Consider the following 18,823-nt stretch of genomic DNA (forward strand, 5'->3'; position numbering starts at 1 on the left):
CATGATCTTTACTGAAAAACTTTTGTTCCCTGCTTTACTTTGAAATTTAATCTATCATTCACAGTAGGTAACTTGGCATAATGTAGCAACATGTGTTTAGTGGTCAAAAAGTAGGCAAACATTGGGCAAACTGCGAAAACAGACCTGGATTTGTACTTCAGCTATGTCGCTACTGAAAAACTTTAAACAAATTATTTAATCTATCTAAGCCTCATTCTACCTATGTTATGGGACAAAATGTATATACTAAATAAAATGTATGTGAAGCACAGGGCACAGTGTTTGGCACTGTGGGATATGTAATCAAACACACACACACACACTCTCTCTCTCTCTCTCTCTCTGCCAATGTTTCCTTCTAAAAGGCCCTGGCTTGTTTTTTGCTCTTCCACTTACCCATTGTTTTGGAGATAAGCTAAAAGGACATGTTATGTATTCACTTATACTTCACAAGCAGTTTCTTCAGAACAACTCCTTATCATGTTAACCAGATTGGGTTCTATTATGAAAAGCTGTTCATAAATATCTTACTGTGTTGTTAATTCCTAAACCTATCTCCCCTCTCTCCTAATAATTTATATATTCCTTGCTAATAGGAACTATGTCTTTCCCTTCATTTACCATTACCCCTGAAGGATTCGTATATTTTTCCGCTGTGACAGTTCAATTGTACTATCTTTCAGCAGAAATAAAATTCAAGGATTTCTATGATGTATGTGTGTGTATTAGTTGAAAATCAAGCAGTTGACATGTTTATGGTGGTACCTATTTTAGCCTGATACCTGTTAAGAATCATACTATTGAATTTTTTTTTAAATTGTGGCAAAATATACATAACAAAATTTACCACCTCAACCATTTTTAAATGTACAGTTCAACGGCACACTCATATTGCTGTGCGACCATCACCGCCATCCATTCAAAGAAGTCTCTTCATCTTGCAAAACAGAAACTCTCAACCCATTAAACAATTCCCCAATTCCCTCCCCCAGCCCCTGGCAACCATCAATCTACTTTCTGTCTCCATGAATTTGATTACTCTACTACTTTCCATAATGTAAGTAGAATCATATGCTATTTGTCTTTTTGTGACTGGCTTATTTCACTTAACATAATGTCCTCAAGGTTTATCCATGTTGTAGCATGTGTCAATTTCCTTCCTTTTTAAGGATGCATACTGCTGATTGTTGAGGGGGGGAAAACAACTCTACATGCCTGTTTTAATGGATTACTTTATTAATATGTCATTCTAAACATTACATAAATACAGCCTATATACTAGAGTATCAAACATTGTTCCAGTAAGAAGTTCAACAAGAGTACATTTAGGGCTATTTTAAGAAATGTGAATACTTTGGCTTCCATTATTACATCAGATGGAAAAAAACCAATTTAAAGAATAGTTTTCATCTCCTGCTATGATTAACAACAAAACCAAGTAGAAAAATACAAGAGTGTATTTTTTTTAAAAAGATACTCAAGTATTTTTTGAAGGACTTATTTTTGTTCTCTTCACTTCCATACATACTCATACAAATTACTCAGTAATCTAATATGAGAGGTGGTTCTTCACCTATATTAGGAATTCAGTAAATATTTGTTGAATGAACGAACTATCTATGGATATGGATCTACTTACTACTTTAATTTGTGCTTTTTTGAAATTTTTTTTTCAAGTAAGAGCAATAGTAAACATACTGAAGTTCTCATTTTGTTCAGAACATAACCCTACAGAACAGTAATTGTTACAAACACTACCCATCATAGCTAATAACCAAATTAATGTGAATTTATCAACCTAGAAAGAAAAATTCTATCATGTTATAGGACTAATTCTAACCTAATAATTTATTGGGCTTCAATCACTTGTGATGATCAAGAAAAGGGGGCGGGGACTTCTAGGTTTGCATGTATTTTGCTTATCAGTGAACTCCTATATATGGGGCCTCACTCCCCCTCCTACCCCAATAAACACACGTTTAAAAACACTGCTAAAAATAGCAGCTGCAGCATGTCTTTGCCCTCTTGTTAATTTGGCTCTGAAACTAGTCAGGCTCCAAGTTCAGAAGGGGGACCTTCCAAGCACGGAAAGTTCACTCGGGGAGCTCACATAAACAGAAACAAGTTCATATCAGAGAGCAGAACAAAGCTTCATTCTTAAAGCAAGCTCAATGGACATAACATGATAAAACTTAAGGTTGAACACTCTTACATCACAAAGTCATGTTTCATAACCAGATTTTTAAAACGTGCATTTTAAATAGAATCTTTTCAAGAAAATCTTAATTTTGACCCTTTCTCAAGATTAAATTGAGTTAAATATTGTACCTAATACAATTAAAAGGAGAGGCACATCAAAAATGAAAAGTAGTGTAGTTTCAAATAAGCAAATTTGTGATGGTATTTGGCCTAAAGAGGTACAGCAAATTCCATTAAGCCCTAAAAGAAAGTCGGTTTTAAGAAGTACTTCTTTACATTATGTGTAGCAGACCTGATGACTGAGCAGCAATAACTTAGGAAGGCAGGCAAGAGTACACTGTACGTCGTCATTTTCCTCAACAGTTATTAGCACTTATAGGGGAAAAAGAGGAGGACAATTTAAATTTGAGTTCTCAAATCCTACCATAATGAAATAAAAAATAAAACACTGTTGAATAAGTAAAGGAGATTCTAATTTATAAAATATTCACCCTTATCCAAATGCGGTTTCTTTCATTATCAACTTTTCAAGGATAGTTCAAAATTACTACTCTTCATGCACTTAAATCTTAAGAGAAATCTTGGCTAACCTAGAAATTTATCTTTACATAATTATTTTAATAGTTTTAACTTATGTTAAACTGAATATTACTTTGATATACCTTGAAGTTAAAAAAAAGTCATCGATAGCAGAAGCACACAAACAAAAGCCTCAAACAATCTTAACTATTCCTTCACAGTAAGGATCCTGAACTAGCAACTAATGCAGCACTTCCAGCATCTTTAATTCATGGTAGGGCCTCTAAGTTCATCTCACAATTCACAAACTATTACAATTTCTGGTATCAAAACGTCCTTGATGCATGGCCCAGGAGGGTAATTACCAACTTCCCCTATCCATGTTCAGAAGTTCCTCTAATCAAAAACAAAAACAGCTAAACTTGTTACAATGTTCCAGGCCAAATATAAGAAAGGTCACATTTAAAATATACATATCTGCAAATAAGAGTTGTTTAAAATGGGCTCAAGAAAAGCCGTTACATCCTTCATGTATTCCTACACAGAGACTGTGTCACAGATGTGGGAAAAAAAAAAAAAAAAACCTGATGGTTTTTTACCTGCAGAATTACATCACCCGTAGAGCACACACTGGGCACAGCATCAGCAGTGCCCCTGAGCACTCACAAACCCAGCAGCTTGTGCTTCAGTTCTTAAAGGCTCCACATTTACTGGCTTTAGCAATGAACTCCTTTAGCAGAGGGCCATCCATTTGCCAAAATGCTGCAGTCTGTGTAACTTCTGTCAAATGATTGATGCAAAACTTAAAGCAGAATTCTTCTAAATCCTGGACACACACAACAAAAATAAAAACAAGAAGAGGCCTTTTTTTATTAACTATGACTGATTTACTTCTTTCCAAGCCCCTTACCCCAAATCTCTCACCCTCCCCCAGAAAACATATTTCAGAGGCCAGATGCCTCAAACTAGGCAAACAAGTGACCACAGACAGGTGTCAGAAAAACTCATACTATTTACTCACAACACAGAAAAAGCAATGGTTCCCCTAACTCAAGTGTGACTCTTTAAAACACACACACACACACATTTCTCTGCGGATATCATATAGACTAGTTATTCTCAAAGATGTAAAAAGCCAAATGCCACTTTAGTCCATATTATGTGTTTTGTCATATTCAAGCAAGAGAAAATAATTAACATGTGAGTTAGTTGGTTTAAGGAAGAGAAAAATTTAAGAAATATAGAAAAGTGATGAACCGTTGTGGTCAACCTAAAGTGACACATTAAAAAGAAAATCCCCAAAATCTTAAATTCATTTTCATGCTCTCCTAATAAAAATGACTTCATTTTTGAAGCTACAAAAATATATATACCCCTCTTCCATCACAGATAGATTTTCCACAGGAAAGTAACCTATACAAGTGGTAAACCAGAACTATTTAAAAATCAATTTCTGCCTATGCTAATATATCCTTTCATCCCCTCCAAAACTCTAATATTGTTTGTTCCTTTAAATGTTGGAACATATATTTATTAAATCAGTTAGGCACGTGGAATGTATACGAAGACAATATATATATATAAGCAAATCATACTAAAAGCTCTTACCACAAATAGCTTGAGTTTTATAACTTGGCCAGCTGGTAAGTTCTACACTGAAGGTCAATACTTAGGGTTCTATTGAACCAGTTTAAACTGCAGGGTCTTAGCTTCACATTGTTCAAGATTGTTAGGCTTAAAACTTTTTAAATTAATTTTTTTTTTTTTTCGTGACCGGCAACGGATCGCAACCCTCAGTGTCGCGCCCGTACCAGACCGGGACCGGCAACGGGATCGCAACCCTCGGTGCTGCCCCCGCTCCTCGCTCAGCCAGTGAGCGGCCGGTCTGTATGTGGGATCCGAACCCTCGGTGGGAGCCCCGCCGCGCTTCCCAAGCGGCGCACTGTAGCAGTGCGCCACCGGGCCGGCCCCAAAGCTTTTTTAATTATTAAAAAAATAGAATTCCAAGAAAGACAAGAAGGATTCTTTGACCAGTAGATGAAAAAAGTTCATAAGAGAATGAAAGTCTTCTTAAGGTCCATGGAACAGGGAAGTGAAGAAAAGGGTGTAAAACCGAGGGGTCTAATACAGTCTACTTGATATTAGAAACTATACTCTATGTTTATGATATTCTATGGTGAGATTATAATAAAGTGGTTCAAAGGCAAATCAGATAATATAGATTTATTGTACTTAACAAGGAAGATGAAAATTTAAAATTGCAATTCTGAAATAATTTATAAATTCATTCCAAATCTTTAAACGTTTAAATTATTCCAATCAATATACAAACTCTGAAAATAAGTTGTTTTTCCTTTCCACAGATTTTCTTTAGTAACAAAACAAAACGAAGAATTGATAGTCTTAATATCCTTATTTTTTTAAATGCTAATTCAGCCTTTAACAAAGTTCTTATCCAGTCCTAAAATTCCACAGCTAAAAGAAGTGAATGTTAACACTTCTTTGGAAGACTAGTTAGCGGGGGTGAGACAGGTTGCCTTTGTGTCATAAGCCACCCTTGAGACACATTCCAGATGGCAAAGGATCACGATCCACACCTAACTCTGTCCAAACCTGTTGTTAAAATAATTACAAAACAAAACCCAAAACCATAAGTCTACAATTCATTTTATAGTGTATCAAGTACAAAATATTACAGATCAAAGTGGATTTTGTTTTTCAGAACATATTTAAATGTCCTACCATATGAGAAAAAATGAGCGTGCTTTCTCTCAGTATACAAAAAATGTTTCACAGCCTACTGATCATGGAAAACCTCACTTGGCGCACTAAGAGAAGAAAAAAAAATGCTGACCATCTAAGCTTTAGCACAAAGCTTTCCAATACTCATACTGGTTGGGGAACCAATTTTTGAATTAGATCCCTAGGCTCATATTTATTGCTTCCGGCCAAAAGCAAAATCATAAGCTGTAAGTTGCTCAGCAAAGAGCCTTTTCTGGAAAGTTCCCTACTCTGGTTAAACAAATAATACTTCCCAAATGTTTCTCCTAATGTTCAAATATACATAGAAAAACATTTCTTGAAAAAAAATCAGTATAAAAAGAATCATTCCAAAATTTTTATAATGTGATAATGAACTGTCTTGAGACAATATTTTATGCACATTTTCTCCCTTGACATCAATATTTATTCAGGTCTGTACTGGAGGAATATGTAAGCATTCCTTTTTCAAGCCCTTTTTGATTAAACTTGTAGGAAATTTGATAATACATTTATAACACATGGGCTCCACAAGAATCAGCTTACTTTTTCAAATCCTTGTAATTACTGAGTCTATACATTTTGTTGCTTCAAAATTATCTTGTCAAAGTGGACATGGAGGAACCGTAATAACTTTTATAGAAAACAGAAGAAATATGAGAAGCAGGTAGTCTCCATTTTTCTAGCATTTTGACCCCCAGAAGGAAGGCAAAGTCATCTTGCATCCCTAAGTTGAGCTCCTGAAAATAACAGTTTTGGCAGTTAATTTCCAATCTCACTTATTAGTAGCTTCCAATCAATTAATATAGTAAGTGGGTTTTATTTTTGTACTCTAAATACTTCACTTATTTACTTAGTACATTCTATAGTATTAAGAAAATAAAATGTAAATGTACATTAGTCAATTATATAGCTTGTATCAGAACCTAAAAAATATACCCTAGAAAGAAAGACGCTATTTTTTTTCTTTTTGTCTTTTCTGTATTCTCTAATTTTTCTACATTGAATGTCTACTATTTGTGGGGTTTATGTTTTGGGGTTTGTTTTTTTAAACATTTTTTTTAAAAGCATACCTTCACGGTGAGATGTCTCAAATACAATTCACTCATTCATTCATTTAATTCAACATACATTTTTGAGTGACAACTCTACACCCACACTGTGACCGGCTCTGAGTAATCACATGTACTTGCAGTCTCTCCACAGGAACAGTTTTAATGTGCATACTTAATATAAGAAAAATGAAAACTAGTGAAAGAAATGATCAGCTGGCATGGGTACAAGTGGCAGGCATAAGGCTTTCTCTGCAGACTTTACAGGGTAGATTTTAGCGGCAGAGGAGGTAGAAATTTCCAGTAACTACAGCCAAAATGTCTGCCTCTGACCAAGTTGTTCTGACTGGTGTAATCTCCCTGGTAATCCCAAGTGTGTAACTTGTTAATGGGAGGAGGACTTTGGAGAGGCACAGAGAAGATTCTGAAATCAATCACCAAACTGAAAGAAATGGCATCAACCCAATTTAAAATTATATCACTGGGTAGAAATGAAACCTAAAGAAATAGCATTTCTATTCTTAGTTGCCTTTTTTTTTTGGCAGCTGGCCAGTAAGGGGATCTGAACCCTTGACCTTGGCGTTATCAGCACCGCACTCTCCCAAGTGAGCTAACCAGCCACCCCCGCATTTCTAAGAAAGAGGTTTATGGTGTCACAGGAAGAACAGGAAAAAAATTCAAACCTCCATTTTTCCGTCAGAAGTGATTTACTTTGATCATCTTTCTATCTGTTGTCAGGCCTCAGGCAAAGTCAGCTATATTTGACCTTATTAAATATTTATAATTATAATATAACCTCAAACAAAAACAGGATACATTTTGAAAATACGAGATGTAATGGTCAACCTCAATCTCTAAGTGTGATAAATATGAAGTTTGTCCTCTGTTATACCTCGAAGGCCATAGCTACAGACCTTTGCAGGTAAATTCCCTGATACCAGGTATTCTGCCTGGTCAAATGATGACAAAATACCTATAGTAGGCTAATTGTGTTATTTAACATGCATACCTTAGCTAGACATCTTGAATGTCACCAACCTTTAGCTCACTAATTGTCCTGAATGCCTTCTTTAGGTGGTACTACCTTCGTTGAGTTCAACATTTATCATCAAGTATCTAATACCTGCCAGGCACTGTAGGGTCACAGATGAATAAGATACAGTTCCTGCTCATGAGGAGCTTACAGTCTGATGCTTTGATTCTTAACTTTAAAAAAATGCACATAAACAAAATTTCAGACTCCTAAAAGCCCATTAATTCATAGACTCTCATAGAAATCCATGAATCCCAGATTAAGAATGCAATCCAGTGCAAAAACAAAAAGGAGCCCACATGAAGTTCTTAACATGTGAATAACTGTAAGTTATAATTAGACAATAATAGAATTTCAGAGCACACACAGATATAAATCATACAGCATTCTTGGCTTATGACAGGGTAGAGTTGGGGACACAGCAAAGTGGATCTTGAAAAAACATATATGCTGACCCTGAGAAAGACTTGAAACTAAAATACACAGTTTGTTAGTCCAATTGGGTGTGGCACCTTATAGTCCAACCTGCAGTACAGCTGCTGGGACCTCAGTCAGTTAGTTTCTTATCTTAGTTAAACTGGAAGTAGAGAAACAAGGAACAGAAAATAAAGAAGCAAAGCCAGATTTCAATTTTTAAGGATCAATCAGTTCACTGACTAAACAAGAGTGGCTTTGGTTTTCTGTTTGCTGTTTTATGTTACCTCTGCATCATATCTGACCGCAGCAGAGAATAATGAAAAGGCATTCTCCACAGTAATTCCTCTCTTGATAATGTGCTGACAGAGCTTTTTCAATCTGTTTTCACAGTAAGATGTTGCCAAATCCAAAAGACCTAAAAGTAAAAAGTGTGAAAGATTTCATCAAGTTTACAATAATTTCCTATAATTTAGAAACATACATATTTCACTTTGGTGAACAGTTATGTAGTAAGTCAGTAGAAGTTTCTCAGCAAATAACATTCTGAATTTGAATAAATAAATTCTTTTTTACTCCCTAATTCTCCCACCTCCAAAAACATGCCTCTCCTATACGCTTTATTCGACATTTTCTATAGTACCAAAGAAAAAACATGAAATTTCCCCCCAAACTTTGCTTCCAAAATGCTAAATCCATTAGCAACTTATACGTCAATATTTAAAAATTAAGATAAGTCCACAGTCATAAACTGTGTCTGCAATGATTAACCATGACAATGACACAATACTATTTTTAAAGACATTTACTTCAAATCCTTTTTAAAAACCATGTAAAAGCCAATAAACCTGAAACTTTTCACATTTCGCTACTCTAAGCACGTGAGGAGCTATCTGCCTGCCCACACGGCTTGGCCAGTCCGGTGCGGCTCGGGTACCTATGGCGTCTTCAGGAGACAGATCCACTGTGTCTGTGTAGAGGTACTGGAGGAAGGCACGATACACGGGGTAGGAAAACTGGTCTATTTCTATCACCTCCTTCATGTCCTCATTCCAATAAGACTGGAACATGGATCGAAAGTGTTCACACCTAAAACAGAACAGCAAAAGTTTCCTAATTAAGGTGATGAAATCAGATAAGCAGATATTAGGGGTTCCTTCACTACTATATCTGGGCCCACACACAACAGGATCGTGAACCTTTAGAATTAGCACCCTAAAAACATTCCCTGGCAAGGGCTTTTATGTACAACTTTCATATACACTTTCATTTTTGAGATCTCCTGTTAAATATTAAAACTTATACGCGGACCCTAGAACTACCCAGCACTTCAACAGCACTGCTGTTTCCTTTTGACAGTTCCCACTCTGATCAAGTTTTTTGCTCATTTGTTTATTTTTTAAAAGACATACAGAAATGCATTTTAAACAATGAAAAAAATCCAGAAATGAGAGTTCAAAACTCTGACTATACGTTAATATCATTTAAATGATTCACTTGTTTGTTTTACATAACCAGTAAACTCTTGAAAATGTTTTAAATGTTAACTGGATTATGTAAAGCTGATTATTATTCCATTACCTGATGTGATTTTTCTTCTCTTCTGACTCATCTTAAAAACAGCCACCACTCCTATTTTGTTTCCCTGCCTTGTCTACTCCCTCTCTTCACCTCTCAAGCCTATTACAAAATTATTTATAAAACAGTCAACTTCACTAGAATAGTCACTTATTTCAAGAAAACCTGAGTGGGTCTTTTTAAACTGTATTTACATGCACAAGCCCACCTGCATGAGGAACCGATTTCTGAATATTGGATTTTTTTAAAGTATAACATACTTTATACATTTTTTTTTCTTCCTTTTTTTTTGTCTTTTTCCGTGTCCGGCAACGGATCGCAACCCTCAGTGTCGCCCTCGTACCAGACCGGGACCGGCAACGGGATCGCAACCCTCGGTGTTGCTCCCACGCCTTGCTCAGCCAGTGAGCGGGAACCGGTCTGTATGTGGGATCCGAACCCTTGGCGGGAGTGCCACCGCGCTTCCCAAGCGGCGCACTATAGCAGTGCGCCACCGGGCCGGCCCAACTTTATACATTTTTTTTTGACCAGTCAGGGGATCGCAACCCCAGGCATGGTGTGGTCCACACCACGCTCAATCATTGAGCACACCGGCCATCCCTATATAGGATCCAAACCCGCGGCCTCAGCGCTACCAGTGCCGCACTGTCCCGAGTGAGCCACGGGGCCAGTCCACTTTATACATTTTTTATTTATTTATTTATTTTTTTAAAAGATGACCAGTAAGGGGATCTTAACCCTTGACTTGGTGTTGTCAGCACCACGCTCAGCCAGTGAGCGAACCGGCCATCCCTATATGGGATCCGAACCCGGGGCCTTGGTGTTATCAGCACCGCACTCTCCCGAGTGAGCCACGGGCCGGCCCACTTTATACATTTTTTTAAAAAAATCACCCTTTCAAATTCTTTTAATGTGATATATAGTACAAAGAGACATAAAATATTTTCAAAAATCCATTTGGAATACTCAAAGAATGGCTCCACTTACATAAGAGATTAAAGTAGTCCTCCCCTTTACCTGCAGTTTCAAGTGCCCCCTATCAACTGAGGTCTGGAAATAGGTGAGTACAGTGCAGTAAGATATTTTGAGAGAGAGAGACCACATTCCCATAACTTTTATTACAGCATATTGTTATAATTGTTCTATTTTATTATTAGTTACTATTGTTAATCTCTTACTATGCCTAATGTATAAATTAAGCTTTATCATAGGTATGTATGCATAAGAAAAAACACAGTATATACAAGGTTTGGTGCTATCTGTGGTTTCAGGCATCCACTGGAGGTCATGGAGCGTATCCCCCCAAGGATAAGGGGGACCACTGTACTCCATCTGAAATGTAAAAAAGAAATCGCTGTCTAATTAAAGAATAATGGATGCAGTGGGTCAGAAAACTGTACATGAAAGCAGCAGACTGGCTGAGCACAGGTTCATGGATAGAAACATTTCCAGTTCATCTTTTCAATTAATACCGCGATTCAAATATTTACTCCCTTAGGTAATGAATGACATATGACTTTTCAGTTCCCTTAAAATGTATTATTTTACAAATAAGTTTTTAACTAAATTTCCAAAAAGACTTGTAAATGGACAGTTTAACGGTCTGATTTTATGTGCCTCTTTCTCTGTAATGGCAACCTCAGGGAGCAACAGTCCAAAGAGTTAATAATAAATGCATAGTTTCCTCACATTTATACGAGAAACTCCTACAATTTACTACATCTAAAGAACTTTTCTTTAATTAAAATTTAGATGTCCCTCAGGGCCAGAAGTCCAGTATTCCTATGAGAGTTTTCTACTTGGGGAAAATCAATCTTTAACAGTTAAAAGAAGACCTATATACTTTTCACTGACAACCTTCTGCATATTTTTTAACCATGTAAACACATTTTCAGATGGACATAAGTATTCCTAAGAACCTTAATTTAAAAAAACAATATAGACAAATACTTATACTCCCACATTATACTTTCTCTAAAAGGCACATGAGCAGACAAAGCTCTTTGATAGTAAATGGATTGACACTATCTGCAAAAATATTAAGTTGTGATATTTCTCTCTACTGCCAAGGCTATTTCTTATCAGTATTCATTTTGTGGAATAACAAAGAAATAGAAATGGCAAAAAGAAAGTAAGGTTACTGACATCTCTAAGCTCATGCAAAAATACCTGATTTTCAAAACAGCTTTATGGACATGAATATATTTCCCATCGACTCGAAACTTCAGATCAGCAGTTTCTGGACTATCAAATTCTTTCTTCAGTGACTCTGCAACTGTTAAAAAGTCTTCATGCTCTGAAAGCAACAAACACTATTAATACAGAAATCTCAGGAAACAGATTCAAGATCTGAAAGATTTTTTTAAAAAACCATCATCAGCATGGTGGGTAATTCTATTCGATTTTTATTTCACAAGAGTTCATGCCTTATTTGACAAATCAATTTCATGGTATTAAAATAAGTACCCTGTGCTTATAAACTACCAAAAAGAAATAAAAATATTTGGAAAGGCCAAATAAAATCTTAGTTAAACATTAGAAATGTATATTTAAAAAAGAAAAATTAATTTAAAAGAAAAGTTACAGGTAGTCCATGATGATACAACCACTACTCTCAAAACCTGAGTGGTTCTCTTCTGGTACTAAGAACTTGTCAAATTCCCTTGACTGAAACACTGAGAACATCTTTGCTCTACTCTGGTGTAGTTGCATATTCAACTCAAGGAGGTCCAAGAAACAGACTAACCACTTAAGTGGTAATGTTAAGCAGGCATGTGCCTAAGCAGAAAAACTCTTTTTCCTAGGGATCTGGAATCTAAACATCTCTCTTAGCCCTAAATATCAATGTATAAAGAATAATCCTTACACACTATCTCAAAACAAAGCAACTTTATTTTGAGACAATGTATATGCAAAGGGAACAGTTTTACAAGAACATGTGATCATGTTACCTGATAAGTAGAACTGTGTTATAATGAAGTAAAGGTACTTGTACAAATTCATGCAACACTTTCTTATGCGTCACATGTTTGAAAGAAGGGAAAAAAGTAGAGGGTGGCTAACAGGGAGATAAAAAAATTTCAGAGATCCTCATTGGGCACTGAAGGAAACTGCTATGGATGTAGGAGACAGGTTTCACCTGCCCACGAGCTGAGAAAGGTGACTTAAAGAGCTCAGCTGTCCATGTCTGGGAAGAAGTTGTGTCACTCGGTGCCCTGGTATTTATCAAGGCAACTCTAAGAGGAGGGACAATGACTAAGAAATATTATTTGCCTAAGCCCTGTGACCTCAATCTATAGCCTTCCCTCAACCACACACAACACAGAGCTCTCCTGGCTATGGAGGAAAGGTGGAAAGCCCCTCAAAAATCAGGCTTTCCCTGACCCTCTATCCTGGATCGCTGGTGAATAAAAGAAAGGAAATGACTAAGATGGGTAAGGAGTCCATGGGTCTAGATTGCTACCCCACCCATCCAAAAAACCAGCTTATCCTCAGTGCTTCAACTTTTGCATCTGGCCATAGGGTTGAAATGACCCTCCCTCCCTCTTTGTTTCTGGCAACAAGTGTAACATCTCCTTTCAGAGAAGAATTATTCCTAAGAGTATGAATTCACCATCTGACCTTCCCAACACTCAGCTGAGATCATATACTGAGAGGAAAACAACAGTTCTGATTTTCAGTGGGTGGAAAGAAGTTATCTAAAAGATATATTCAACGACTATATTTTTTCCAAACCTAACATTACAAATGTTAGGACTTTTGTTTTGAAAAGGATGCCTGTGCTACTTTAAGATGCAAGAACCTGGGGAAGCCTTTTACAGACAGCTCCAGGATAAGTATTCAGAAGCCTGAGGACATGTGCAGAAGTGCTTTGGCCCTGCACGCTGTATGTAAGTGTGATTATGGCCAAACAGTCCGGCTTAGTGAACTCATTTTCTTCTATTTGCAATATTCACTGCAAAAAAAATACTGTATTATGGCTAAAGAACCTAGCAAAATTAATTTAAAAGAAATGTTCAGTTGGTTCCACTTTAAGTTGAGCAGCACCTTAACTCTTCCTAAACATACTGTTGCCCCCCACGACCATAACGATTAGCCACCTAATGATGATACAATTCCAGCTGTCTGACACACCTGAGCACAACCCATATTAGAAGACTAACCTATACCAATTGCTGAGCAACCCAAATTCCCTGGTTGTCAAAAAGTACATTAATTTTAAGTACACAGCATCATGACCCACTTATTCCCTCTACTTACAAACAAAAGAACACCTTAGAAGAAATACATTGGCAAAAAGGCAGAAATGAACAAGACATAAAAGAAAAAGAGATTAAAATCACCCTGTTAATGGCTACTCAGCCATAAGATACCTTAATATCTTAAACCAATAATGGACTCAGAGAAAATAATATTCAGAAAAGGTACAGATTATGTAATAAAAGATCATTCTGAATTCCCTACCCTTTATAATACATGTTTTGATGTCCTTCCAAAATAAAGAATTTGAAGCTGGTTGAATGACAAAGAGACAAAGAAGATGGAGTTAACTCATTACCTGAAACACCACAAGTTCTTCACTTTTTTAAAAGTTCATCTTTGATTAGATTAGTATTATATGGAATTATGTAATCAATTTAGTATAACCAAAGCACTTAAGGACAGGTTATTCAAATGCTTAAACACCAATGTTCATAACAGCCCTATTCACAATAGTCAGAAGGTGGAAACAACTCAAATGTCCATCAACAGATAAACGGATAAAAAAAAAATGTGGTATATATGTACAATGGACTATTATTCAGTCATAAAAGGGAATGAAGTTCTGATACATGCACTATGTATGGGCCTCAAAAACATTATATAAAAGCAGCAAAAGATGATGTCATGTTGTATGATTCCATTTTTATGAATATCCACAATAAGTAAATTCACAGGAACAAAAAACAGATGAGTGATTGCCAGGGGCAGTGGGGAGGGAAGATGGGGTGTGACTGCTTCCTGAGCACAGGGTTCCTTTGGGGTGATGAAAATGTTTTTGCACTTGATAAACAGTGGCTCCACCACATTGTGAATGTATTACATGCTACTGAATTGTACACTTTAAAATGGTTAATCTTATGTGAATTTGATCTTGATTAAAATGAAAGTACTTGAGGAGAGAAAATAAGTCGTCTATGGGTATATTCATAATATAGGAATAAATGTGATTACTCAAATCTAATTTAGGGAAAAGTATTAAAGTTAATGGAGAATAAAACATTCTAGAACCTAAAGGAGCCTACAACCAGCAAATAAATAGGAAAATCGATCAGTTGATAGTACCATTCTTCCTGGGCAGAAGTAGCCCTGGGTTTTCTTACCTACAGACAGAAGGCGCCACGTGACGGCGGGGGTGGCAAAGCAGGCGAATACGTCATCTGTGCAGGAGAAGTGGGTGAGGTGAGGCAGGATCACCGACTGGCCCCGGCACTGGCCCCACATGTACACGTTTCCACCTTGGGTCTTGGCGGCAGACGTGTGGGCAGAGTGACAGGCTGCGATCTCTACTACCCTGAAAAGTTTTAAGAAAAATGCATGTCACTTCTTTATCACAGAAGCCCACAGCACGCCACACAAGTTAATTACAAAGTTCATGCTTGGAACACCTCAAAAAATAGCCCAAGATCCAGGGACATCAGCTGCTAAGTCCTATCAACAGAACCAAAAGATCAGGGCACTGTGTTTCCCTCTTCCTGACTGCCTCACTTCTCACCCTATGCTTGCTCTGACTTAGGATAAATAATACATACTGTCGAGGACAACCTACCTGAAAAAACACACTAGAAATCAAAGTAAACGAGGAAAATGAACACTGACAAAATGTCCTGACAGTTCTAGGGGCTTAAATAGTAGCAAAAAAATACCGTCTTCAATATACATTTCCTCATAAGTACGAGGGATCTTCAAAAAGTTCATGGAAAGATTCACATTATCTTTTAACTCTATTTTTTATACGAACTTTTTGAAGTACCCTCCTACAACTTCTTCTCTCATTCCCAACCAGAGCTCAGAACACTTGTTAGGCTACTAAGCACTGGTCTTGGGGTTATGGGCTTTGAACATTTCAATCTGAAGGACTTCAAGTCACACTTCGTCCATTTCTCAGTATGCTTTGTTAGCAGGGTTCCAGAGTCAAAAGTCAACACCCCCTCCAAGACTTAGTGCCTAAGACCTCACCATTTTCCAAACAAACATTAAGCATCTATTCCAGTAACACTCATTAAATAAAACTGATATTTAAACAGATAGTGGCCTTTCAAGAGCAGGTTTCATTTATTTAAAAGCTGTTTTAGTTGACTCAAAGAAAAAGTTTATACCACACTTTGAATTTCAACATGGTCACAGACCCGATTTGACTTCCCTACTAAATGAGCAACAAGAAGTCTACAGGAATTACACCAACTTGTGTTCACGCCTGTCAATCACAGCTTTTTTTAGAAAGCTGCATAAGAATCATATCAACTTCATGTTCATTCTGGCTGGTACTCAAAACTCTTTTGCTCAACATGAGGATGTTAATAAATAGAAAGTCACAAAGCCAAACACCAACCGCAGCTCTGCCACACACAGTCCCAAGGCCACAACACACACAAAGTACCAAGACACGGCACAGCCAAGTTACCTTTCTTTCTCCACCATGATGTGTGCTGGACTTAGCAGGTTATTTTTATTGCCAGTTCCCAGCTGCCCATATGTGTTAGCTCCCCAGGCATAGAGCAAGCCCTCATCTGTTAGTGCTAGAGTATGTGCATAGCCGCAGACAATCTGCAAATAAATTTAAATGGTTACCATTAACAGGAAAACAGGAAGGACAGAGAAAACATCTACTTAAGGATTACAGCCAGCTTCTGCAGAATGCCAATTCATCATCAGATGTAGACTGACATTTGCTGAAACATTTAAAAAAGCATTAGAAAAGCCTAAACCTAGGCTACTGAATTAATTTTTCCATTTTTTTGTTTTCTTTTATTTTAACTTGCCAAAACTGACGTGCCAGCACCATGGTCTTCTTTCTTCTCACGGGAATTTAGGGAAGATGTAATATTAAATACGGTTAATGAAGGCACAGAGTATTACCAGAAAAGCCTAATTGAAGAGTAAACCTCCAATATGCCTCCAAGTCGGAGCAGGGAAGACAGATGGGGACCAGCCAGCATGAGGTCACTACACGTACCTGGTTCACGCACACACTGTGTAAAGCGGCCACTCTCACAGGGGTCAGCTGATTGCCATTGTTTCCCAAGCCCAGCTGACCATTGCCATTGTAGCCCCAGCCATATACCTTAGAGAGGAGAGAAAGGGAGAGAATGGGCTTTTAAAACTGCTGACAAGAAGGAAGAGATAAAAATCCAGTCCATCTAAACAAGTCAGATACTTTCAACACATGTATTCTAGTTTATGTGATCCTACAACTGATCTCCAAATAGAATATATTTCGCAGCTAGGGAATCACAGAATTTGGCATCAGTTCCATGACTTACTAGTTAGAAAGTCACCCTTTCCTGTTTTATATATGAGGAAGCCAAGTCTTGTTAACATTAAGCACTGACTGTATGTGAGGACTCTGTGAAAGGTACTAGGAATAAGTCTTTGATCACAGTTTAACAGAGGAGATGGACACTTGCCAATTTTTTGCAGACAGGTCGCAAGTACTACAGTAGAGATATAATCAAGGCACTATAGGAACAGTGAGGAGAAAGGATTTAGCTCTAGGAAAAAAGTTTAGGGGAGACTTCTTAGTGGAGATCTGAGCAGGGTTGCAGGACGGATGGGGGCAAAGGCATTCCAGGCAGCAGGCACAGACTGTGTTAGAGGCAGGTCCAGAAGACAAGTGGGTGGGCCTGGCTGGACACGTCTCGGGTCATGGGAGGAGAAAAGACCAGAAGGAAAGGCAAGGACCAGGGGATAAAATGACAAAAAAAAAAACCATACAGGGGAAAGTGGACTACACCTATGAATTTTACACTGAAATGTTTCAAAACAAATTTAACTAAATTTGCATTTTTGAGAGATCATGCTGCCCACAACATGAATGGTGACTGGAACGTATAAGATGAGAGGGAGGAAGACCATTTAGTAGGTTATTTTGTCTCTCATCAGCAATTAGGTGAGCTCTGAAAAGGCTCCAAACTAAGGAGTGACAGTGGGACCAAGAGAAGGATTGGACAGGACAGAGGTTAAACATGGGCTTCACTCACGTGGGGGTCCCTTAGATACCTGGAGAGGAAGGAGAACCAGCTGCTGAAAGTAATGGAGCTGGTGTAGGTTTGACAGGAGCGCTAAAGGTTTAGTGTAGCCAGTGTGGGAAGCAGGAAAAAGCACTGACCAGGAACAGACGCAAAAAGGCCTAGCTCAGGTTAGAAACCCAAGATTTGCAGTGGCCCCAAGCCCCACAGCAATGCAGGGCAGACAGGCGTATACTGGGGCTTTTCGAAGTTATGTGATAGAAGAGAAGAGGGGGCTGGCCTATCCTAGTGAGAGACAGTCAAAAGCATTTTCATCCAGTGCCAGAGCTTAACACATCTGAACTTTCTGGAGAGGAATCTGGCAACAGCTTATCACCATTTTTAATGGCATCCTTCTTCACCCAGAACTTCTATTTCTGGGCACTGATTCCATAGAAATACTTGCATAAGTGTACAAAGATATATACACAGCAATACAGAAAATCAGTGCAACACCGTTTATAACAGCAAAACTTCAGAAACAATTAAGATGTCCATCAGTAGAGCTCTGGATGCGGGTTACCAACAGAAGCAAAACCAAGCAGCTGTTATGATGAAAAGCTGTATAAACGGTCTGACAATAGATCCACATAAAACATAGGCTGTCCAACGGGGTAGGGGAGAAGCAAGTAGCAGAATAGCAAGAGAAAAGCAGTAGTAGGTATAATCATCCCATTTTTTAAAAAAAAGGTAACTATACTCATCCATATATAATTGTTCATACAGAAAAGTGCAAAAGAATATGCATCAAACTATTAACAAGATTGTGGAAAAGATATTCACTTTTTACTTTATACATTTTATTTTCCTTTGTTAAAATTAACTACATAATACTAATTTTAAAAAATTAAACTTATTTTAAAAAACAAAGAAGTGAGAATACTGTAATGGAGGATATTAGATGACTATCTCAAGGAATTCTGAAGTCATGGTGGTAATCAGGATCGATTAAAAAATAAGCTAACATAGGTGTGCAATCGGTAAACTCTAAAGCACCCCAG

At 37.4% G+C, this 18,823-nt stretch overlaps 1 protein-coding gene across 2 annotated transcripts in view; it reads right to left on the reverse strand.

Moving 5' to 3' along the window:
* Positions 1-18,823, reverse strand: part of RCBTB1 (regulator of chromosome condensation (RCC1) and BTB (POZ) domain containing protein 1) — a 41,967-nt gene that overhangs the window by 7,391 nt on the left and 15,753 nt on the right. The window contains exons 6-12 of one of the 2 annotated variants that reach the window (XR_550298.1): positions 16,772-16,879; positions 16,220-16,362; positions 14,919-15,109; positions 11,725-11,851; positions 8,915-9,066; positions 8,265-8,395; positions 3,318-3,544 (exon numbers count right to left, since the gene is read on the reverse strand). Coding sequence is in view for 1 of the 2 variants with exons in the window: in XM_008569931.1 (XP_008568153.1) it covers positions 3,404-3,544; positions 8,265-8,395; positions 8,915-9,066; positions 11,725-11,851; positions 14,919-15,109; positions 16,220-16,362; positions 16,772-16,879 (993 nt within the window). In the remaining variant the exon portion in view is untranslated. Of the gene's footprint in view, positions 1-1,214; positions 3,545-8,264; positions 8,396-8,914; positions 9,067-11,724; positions 11,852-14,918; positions 15,110-16,219; positions 16,363-16,771; positions 16,880-18,823 lie in introns of those variants that run through there. The other variant, XM_008569931.1, reaches the window with a different exon arrangement.

This window comes from Galeopterus variegatus, unplaced genomic scaffold (genome assembly GCF_000696425.1).
Source record: "Galeopterus variegatus unplaced genomic scaffold, G_variegatus-3.0.2 Scaffold545, whole genome shotgun sequence".
Lineage (NCBI taxonomy): Eukaryota > Metazoa > Chordata > Mammalia > Dermoptera > Cynocephalidae > Galeopterus > Galeopterus variegatus.